The sequence below is a fragment of the Aphanomyces astaci genome (assembly GCF_000520075.1).
Source record: "Aphanomyces astaci strain APO3 unplaced genomic scaffold supercont1.58, whole genome shotgun sequence".
In the NCBI taxonomy this organism is placed as follows: domain Eukaryota; phylum Oomycota; class Saprolegniomycetes; order Saprolegniales; family Verrucalvaceae; genus Aphanomyces; species Aphanomyces astaci.
In genome coordinates, this window is record NW_009798321.1 from 132,814 (window position 1) to 141,146 (window position 8,333).

The following is an 8,333-nucleotide window of genomic DNA, read 5'->3' on the forward strand; positions in this document are numbered from 1 at the left end:
CCAGCCCTAGATCCGACAGTGGCTTTTCCGGGCTGCCCACCTACAGTACAACAACGAGCAATTGTATAGCGCTCTTTTGCTTACTTCTGTACCTTTTCCTCCTTTTTCGACAACTCGTACGAGAATTGAATGATAAAATTCCCATAGCCCTTGCGCTGGTGGCACGGAAATGTCAAGATGCACGCCAGGTTGTACCCCAATTCCGAGTACTTTTCTTTGGAAAAGTACCCCACCGGATGGAATCCACTACGTAGTACAGTATCAAAACATATTTATATATTTCACAACGATATAAATATATATATATATAGTATTTATATATTTCACAACGATATAAATATATATATACAGTATTTATATATTTCACAACGATATATATATATATATAGTATTTATATATTTCACAACGATATATATATATATATATATAATGTTGTGTTTCTTCAACACTGGACCAAAGTGCCGTACACAACCAAATGTGCAGAAGGATCGCCAGAAGAACTTAGCCAATCAGATCACAGGAAATCATCAGTTCAACGAATCCACAACTAATCAGTGGGTGACATAAATTAGTGTGAGTGGTATCACTGGACATTTGTATTCTTATCGATGGATTTATCAAATCACCATAAAAGTCCACATTTTTGGCTGAAAGGTCAATATATATATTGTCCGTTCGATTCAGCACCAACTCGATCGACCAATCAAAACCCATAGCACGAATCATGTGGCCATTCAAGTTCTCGCTTCCACCATTTCACATTGAATTAGTGTATGACTTGTATTAGTGTGACACAGGACGTTTTTTAGATACAACAAACATTCTGTACATACAATCATCGATCGATCGAATGGATTTGGCGAATCAGCCCAAAAAGGCCAACTTCGGCTCAAATCAATAATATATATATATAGGGAAAAGCGCATACCGGGTATCGACTTCGCACATGACGTAAAACAAGAACGGATCCACGTCGTAATGCAGCGTCTTATGATCGAGGAACAGCCTAAAAAATCAATATCAACCTTGTTATTCGCATAATTCTGATGCATCGATACTTACTTGGCAAAGTAGCACAGGTTTTGACAGTACGGTTTGGAGATTGCGCCATCCACCTAGGTATCGATATTTGAGTAGACTTTACACTCATTTGGACCAATAGTTTTGCCTCGTTTTCCGTACCTCAAACACGGAAATGCCTTCGTGGCGGTAGATTTCGTTGCCAGGAGGGTACTACATACAATTTGGAAATGAGTATGATAACCATCATATTGTATTGCCAGTACGTGTATATGTCCATCATCGTATATCGTTCGTACCCTGGAACAAGCCACGCGTTCTTGATGATGACGGAGTTCCGACTTGAAACGGAAAAATGTCATGCAAAATTCGCAAAAATACAGCTACAAACGTCGAATTTTGAGCGTTTTATGCGAATTTTTGGTCAAAATCTCCCAAGTCGTACACAGTCGATACTGCCGTCGGGGAAATATTCTTTTGGAAACGGCGAAAAGTACCACGCCGCCATGCGAAATTTGCCGATTTCCACGAATCGAACGTTCTAAGCAGCAATACATGATGCTCCCATGATGATCGATGGACATATGTGACAGACAGCACATGCCTTGACTTTGGTCACTTCTTCGTGCTCTCGGATACTCGCGGCGTCCATGCCTTCGTGTTCGTCATGCTCGTCGGGCTCTGCAAAGTCGCTCTACGATGATGCAGCATGTGAGGACGGGATCGACGAGGAGGCGCATGTGAGATATGTACTGTACCTCTGTCTTCCGCTTGTGTCCGCGCGTGCCGCGCCCGCTGTCCTTGCTGTCACTGTGGTCGCCAGTTCCCACCGTGCCTCCTGTTTTGTCTACGCAGTCGTTCAATCATGACGCGTGTGAAGACTGTCCTACATACCATGTTCCTTTTCCTTCTCCTTCTCCTTGTGTTCCTTTTTCTGCAAATGTTTGATTTCCTCGTCGGTCCCCCGACGCACGATCTCGTCTGCATTGATCCATTCGTCCATGCGCCGATTGAAATCGTGCCAATGCACGTAGTACTTGAACTTGCCCGCCGTGGTCGCTTCTACATCCATCGAGGTGATCCACGATTCCGATATGGAGGAGGCCATACTTCGATCAATCACGACACACGTGCGCTCCGTCTCCCCCATCCACAGGGCTACAAGGATCGCCCCAACTGCATATCCGGAATCGGATGTCGTCGTCAGCGTCGACGCCGCTGGTGCCGCAGCGGCTGGCGCACTTGGCATCGTTGCACGAAATCGAAACCGGATACTACCTCCAAATCCGGATAAAAAAACCGTCCGCCAAACACTAAAACGGAGTTTTATAAATGTTGTGCTTTCGAGTGAAATTTCATGGTTTCTCGTTGGAATTTAAATCGATTTGATTGGCTACCTCAGATGAGCTCAAAATTATTAACCAATCAAAACCTTCTCAAAGAAATTCAACCAATCAGATCGATTGGCACCCCCTCCTCAAATTTGTATCAAATCGACAATACACACAAATAAACATTATTGAAGATTCACTACCCATTTCCTGTGTAGTAATACTACGTAGTATTACTAGTGCATTACTACAACGCAACTAACTTGAAAATTCTAAACCACAGAAAGGTTGACCTGAGCGTTACGTTTAGAATTCAGGCAGTTCTGGATGCACAATGTATCGACGAGGGATTCGTTTATATAGTTGTACTACTCCTTTTTAGTAGGCCACGAAACCACCGGTAGGAAGTCGTTTGTGGAAACCGTATGCAATGATGGAATCCCTCGGCTGGCTACATCTCACCTCTTATGACCATCAACGCATGTGTCGCAAGCACAGGTGGAACGCCCATCATCCCCATTCTCCAAGTAGCCGCCTCCAACAGATATGGCCACGTCCAAGCTGACGTCGTACCAACCGTTCACGTACACGGTGAACGAGAAGCACTCTCCCCAACAACGATCGTCGCTCATGTGGGTCAAACGAGCGGTGACGTCGTACCGCTATCGGTGCAGATCCGTGGAACAGCCGCCCCATTCAGCACCATCACCTTCGAACTCCACGTCGTCGTTGTCGAGCCCGCGCCAAGTCGAAGTCCGTGAAGCAGAAGCGGAAGATCACCAAGCATCCGCGGATCAACAAGGAGTCCAAGAGTTTGAAGCTGAAGAGGCCGTTGAGTCCTCCCTCATCGAAATCTCCGTCACCGAAGAAGACGCGTCGGTGGAAATCGCGCGGCCGTGGCCCACAGTTCCTGCAGCATGAACGCCGCATTATCCTATTTATCACCAAACCTAATCGACCCACCCAGTCACCATCGTTCTCTTACTTGTACAACCTCGCTATACCCAGCATACACATGTACTACTCGTTCTCATTGCATGCACATGATGAACCTTGACGCACTTGATACATACTCAGAAGGTATGCACCGGGCAAGTGGAACCTCTGGACTTATGATAGTGATGCTGGCCTGACCTTTACGTGAATAATTCCCTCAGTAAAACAGTTCCAATGTTGTTTTGACCTGAAATACTGTTTCAATGAGGGAGTTATTGCATCCGGATACATCTTTTCGCCAGTAGCTCTGTAACCTTGGACTCCGTCCTACCCCCGGAGAGTACATGTACGATGCTAAATCTCCGGGGTTAACTGCATCGCTAGTGGTTAGCTATCGCTAACCACTGAGATGCACTTAACCCCTAGTAACAGGTGAGGTGGTCTGAGCTTACAAAGTTCCATATAAATCTCATTGAAACAGGATTTCGGGTCAAAACAACAGTGGAACTGTTTTAATGAGGGAATTGTACCCTTACATTTACAGCAAGATGAGGGAAATATTCATGCTATTATTGTACCGGATCAAAACTTAGCCTGTTCCAAGCACTTTTCAAAATGGGCATTATCCAATCAAAACGCTCCCCAACTCATTACAAAATCCATTTTTCAAAATGGGGTACATGACCCCATTTCATCCCATTTTGGGCACCTCAGCTATTTCGCCAATGACTGGCTAATAATGGATGCCCACTATCCAATCATTGATCCCAATCTCATTCCAACTTTTCAATTCATGGACTCGACCACTGCAGTGTGGGTTGCTGCCGTTGGCGCCGCCTTTCGATCGACGAACGTAGCAACCGCGCCCCTGCCATCAACACCGTTGTCGTACCCAGTACCACGTGGCAGCAAGTCAAGTCCGACGGCACATACGACGGATGGTTCACGCGCCACCTGCGCTGCACCCGCCACACCTTTCTGCGCATCGCCGACAACACTGTGTTATTGACCAATCAGCATGCATCTTAGTCTAATGATTTATGTCCAATCAATCATGGTCATAGAATGGGTAGAAAATGGGATGAAATATTTTGTCACCCCATTTTTCCTTTTTTCCAAGTACTAACAGTAAATGCTGTGCTGACTTATCCGGATAGTTGCGATGTCGATATCAATAATGCATATTTTAAGACACAAATCCAATACAATTTTTCAATCCAGTCAAAACAAAAGGTGCTAGTACTTACTACAGACAATTTTTCGAACTAGAGTCTGTACTACTGTAGATGAAATCCCCGCGAATACCCTACTTCGTATGTTAAGAGACGCTCCCATGTGTAAAAATAAATACAAATTGAAAGAGGTTATCCACTGTGCAAGTTGTGGATGTTTCATATTTCTAGGTATCGATATTTAGGCATTTTGTGACACAATTATCTGATATTAGAGGTAGTGTTATGCATAGAGGTGAGACTTTATAGAATTTAGGCGACCATATTACTATTTCATTGGTTCCACCAGCGAGAGCGAGCGATGTGCAAGTGGCGAGGTGCAAGTGCTGAGGGCCATGGCCGCTCTGCACACAACAAGGTCAAAAGATTCGAATATTCGTGGATCTTCATGAATATTGACTAGGGAGATGAGGGAAATATGGTATTCAGATGACATTCTACGAATTAATCCATTCGTGTGAAGAAACCCTTGTGCTGCGCTTGGTAGTTGCCATGTCGGACGAGGAATTAGTATAATGTTTGTTAGTATGTTGCTGGTATATAGTACTCGGAGTAGTAGATAGTAGTTTTATCCGTATTTTTCGGATAACCGATTGCATTTGCAAACCGACAAGATTCGGCGACAAATACTAATTCTTCGTCTGACATGGCAACTACCGAGCGCAGCATAAGGATCTCTTCACACGAATAGATTAATTCGTAGCATATCATTTGAACGCCATATTTCCCTCACCTCCCACTGTAGTTCAAATTCATCCTGAATAGGCTCTGGGACCAAATTGCACAATTCACTGGTCATCATGAATGACATATAGTGAGGACAAGCGCCGGCGTTCTACCGTACATCGATGTACGAATGGTGCCACATCGTAGAAACCCACGCCATATTCTTGTTCCATCGCGTAGTACAGCTACCTCCATGTACTACGCGATGGAATAACAGCCAAGGTGTTTTCATCACTTCAGCATCACATGTGATTATTATTGCTCAGAGTTATTTGGCATTTATAAAACCCAGTGAATGAGCTAAAACACCATGTATTTATTCAACCTTGTGACACAGTTACAGCAGAAGTACCACTCTTTTAGCCACGTAAAACCGACGCCTAACAGTAAACAAGTGGAAAGCACAATGAGTTGCTAAACCTCTCTATTAATTCTCCTCCAATCGACCTCAAATAAGGTGGAAACGACTGCTATTGGTTCGTAGAGGTGCTAGGCATATCTACGAACCAACAATTTCGCATTTCGTGACGAGATACGCAACGTCTTCCATGACCCCACAAACGACGACCAAAAACGGCTGACGGACGGAAGCGTTCATCCGACTCTCATGGCAGTGTGTATGTCGGACCCCTTATCAAGACAAACAGTGGCCGCCGTCCAACCCTCGGCGTAACCGAAAATGGGTGTAGTGTCCAATGTGATGTTTTATGTTTGCATTTGATATGAGAGTTTGAACTATAGTTAATGAGGAGTAGACAGTGGCGCATCGTCACATCATGTGAAGTTTCGTCGTAGTTTTGTAGTTTTTGAATAAAAATACGACTTTTGGTGGTTACTATACTTAAATTGTACTACGTAGTAAGACATTAGTTAACTGGAAGTTAAAAATCACATATTTATATTGGTATACTTCTTTCCGGAACAGAGGAAGTACCAATTGAAATCAAATAAAATACGCCATGACCAAATATAATAATACCATTACCTGAACTGTAAATCAAACATCTTGTGTTGTGCGGCGGCGATAATACCGTTGGTAGGATGGATGGATCAAATGCCATCTACCATGCACTCACGCTCATGGAAAGGGTGCGCTGGATGGGAAGGCTCCTCGGAGCGGCGGAAGCTAGTTCCTGTCTACCCGCCGGTCGACCGTTGGATATCACCAGAACCACATCACGACCAGCGACACACTAAATGCAATCGTCGTTCCTATTGCTCGAACCCATTCCATTGCAGTGGCTGGACCATTGCCACTTGTCGTGATCATGGCAATGCCGTCCTTGGATGCCGGTTGCGGGCTCCTCGGTGTCGACACGAGGGGTAGCAATTCACCGCTGCCCGAGACGGCGGTCCCTCTCGTCGGTTTCTTCTTCCATACCCAACGGCCCACAGCGAACAAGACGACCAGCGACAACAGTAGCACTGTAAACATCATGCACAGTTGCAAAATGGGCGTGTCGGCATTCATGCTTCTGGTGGGCCCGCAGCGGCGGCGGCGACGGCGACGGCGTGCTAATTTCCTTGTGAGCTTGTTTCTCAGTACAACCTGTTTGTGTCGCACGAAACTGTTCGACTGGATTGACCAATCAAAAGTCACTCGGGCGAGAAAGGGTGTTGATGACACCGTGGCCTTGTTTTGTCGAATCGAATCAGTGCTTTTTTTTTAATTGTGGAAACTCTGCCAACCACTTGAATATTAGCATAATATAATTCTGGATTTGGCATTCGAAATCTATGACTTTATGGCCTACAGTACTGTATCCAATACTAGTATACAGGGCGATATTAATAGGTACCCTACATAGGACGACCCTATCGCCTCATGATTGTTTCTGAGGCTGAAGACCAAGTATGTAGTACTGTAATACCGAGTGCTTGCGAGCGAGTCCACTGTACACTACACTGTACAGTGGATTGGTAACGTTACTGAGCATTCATTATTGTGTGCTCAGTTGTGTTCTACTCAAAATTTCCTCCTCGGTTAGTGGAATGAACTGCCAAACAATCGCCGGACCTGGTATACAGTATCTGATTATAAAAGGTATCTTTGTGCATTATATCCAATCATACTCCAACCATCATTCTTTTTATCCAATCATACTACTTTGCTCGATAACGTCGTGATTTCAGCTGTTCTGTCATGAACATCACCACTGCCCTGAAGCCTCAGGTACTCCAGTCAGCTGTTCTGTCATGAACATCACCACTGCCCTGAAGCCTCAGGTACTCGGAGTAGAAGCATTGGCTGCAGCTAGTAGGAGGTTTTTGTGCCTTTTATAGGCTTTTCCTCAGACAGTAGATAGCCAGCCATATGCACGGGACATCATTAGGATTTCGTGTTCTCATTGGCTAGCCATTAGCTAGTCCGTCGAGTCTTTAGAGCCAGTTGTTTTCACTGGTAGCTAAGCTAATTCACTTTCCGTTTCACCCACAACCACCCAGTGTTCCCCCTGGCTTTTGCACCTTTCCACTAGTTATGAGCTTCACCGCATCCTCTGCTACGGCAACCCGCCTAACGAACTCTGTCGTCCACCACCTAAGTGGCACTTTGAGTTGACCACGATCGTCCTCCAAGGTGTTAGCCATAGGCAGACAAGGATTGAAGTTATATAGTTAAAGCTATATATATGTGATTGAAGCTGGAAGAGCTCCAGGCTTCACATCCCTCGATTACTTCAGTATGTCGAGGGCCAATAGCTACCTTGTTTTGATCCTACACACACTACTTGAAGGTTGCATATATTGAGAGATATGACAAACTTCAATCAGTGCAGCTAAGGTTGCACTACTTACATGTATGCATGTCTTTGGCGATGATAATTATGGAGGTTCTAGAGCAAAGCTCACTTCTGAATCCACCTTCATTTGAGCCACTACCCCTACATCTGTGTGTGTTGTGTGCCAACGTCTGTTACAAGGAGAAGTTCTGACGACTCAGGCTATGCAATGCACTGGCGTCGAAGTCAAGTGGTCCATCAAGTGCCCGACGCGTGTATTTCGCGACCTCGAGGGCGACACCAAGAAATTGCGCCGGCATATCGACGACGCAGTCCTTTGACCGTCATCCGAGCCACCTCTCCCCCC

At 45.1% G+C, this 8,333-nt stretch overlaps 3 protein-coding genes across 11 annotated transcripts in view; 1 reads left to right on the forward strand and 2 right to left on the reverse strand.

Moving 5' to 3' along the window:
- Window positions 1-2,285, reverse strand: part of H257_14458 (hypothetical protein) — a 3,451-nt gene extending 1,166 nt beyond the window's left edge. For 7 of the 9 annotated variants that reach the window (XM_009842276.1, XM_009842272.1, XM_009842277.1 and 4 more), the window contains exons 1-10: window positions 2,132-2,285; window positions 1,916-2,083; window positions 1,780-1,868; window positions 1,626-1,715; window positions 1,467-1,562; window positions 1,321-1,404; window positions 1,184-1,234; window positions 1,064-1,116; window positions 930-1,007; window positions 93-246 (exon numbers count right to left, since the gene is read on the reverse strand). In XM_009842276.1, coding sequence (XP_009840578.1) covers window positions 93-246; window positions 930-1,007; window positions 1,064-1,116; window positions 1,184-1,234; window positions 1,321-1,404; window positions 1,467-1,562; window positions 1,626-1,715; window positions 1,780-1,868; window positions 1,916-2,083; window positions 2,132-2,270 — 1,002 coding nt within the window. In that variant the 5' untranslated portion in view covers window positions 2,271-2,285. The remainder of the gene's footprint in view (window positions 1-92; window positions 247-929; window positions 1,008-1,063; window positions 1,117-1,183; window positions 1,235-1,320; window positions 1,405-1,466; window positions 1,563-1,625; window positions 1,716-1,779; window positions 1,869-1,915; window positions 2,084-2,131) is intronic. The other 2 variants (XM_009842274.1, XM_009842273.1) reach the window with 1 other exon arrangement.
- A 552-nt stretch (window positions 2,286-2,837) lies between these two features.
- H257_14459 (hypothetical protein) lies at window positions 2,838-3,328 on the forward strand. Its single transcript, XM_009842280.1, has one exon. It carries the CDS (start codon window positions 2,899-2,901, stop codon window positions 3,271-3,273), a length of 375 nt encoding a protein of 124 aa, XP_009840582.1. The 5' UTR covers window positions 2,838-2,898; the 3' UTR covers window positions 3,274-3,328.
- A 2,720-nt stretch (window positions 3,329-6,048) lies between these two features.
- H257_14460 (hypothetical protein) lies at window positions 6,049-6,788 on the reverse strand. Its single transcript, XM_009842281.1, has 2 exons — window positions 6,232-6,788; window positions 6,049-6,097 (listed from the first exon to the last, which is right to left on the reverse strand). The coding sequence occupies exon 1, from the start codon at window positions 6,715-6,717 to the stop codon at window positions 6,409-6,411; it is 309 nt and encodes a 102-aa protein (XP_009840583.1). The 5' UTR covers window positions 6,718-6,788; the 3' UTR covers window positions 6,049-6,097; window positions 6,232-6,408.
- Between the last annotated feature and the right edge of the window lie 1,545 nt (window positions 6,789-8,333).

What these genes read in the sequence shown, in the direction of transcription:
- H257_14459 (XM_009842280.1), top strand. Translation starts at nt 2,899, where the DNA reads ATGGCCACGTCCAAGCTGACGTCGTACCAACCGTTCACGTACACGGTG.
- H257_14460 (XM_009842281.1), bottom strand. Translation starts at nt 6,717, where the DNA reads ATGAATGCCGACACGCCCATTTTGCAACTGTGCATGATGTTTACAGTG.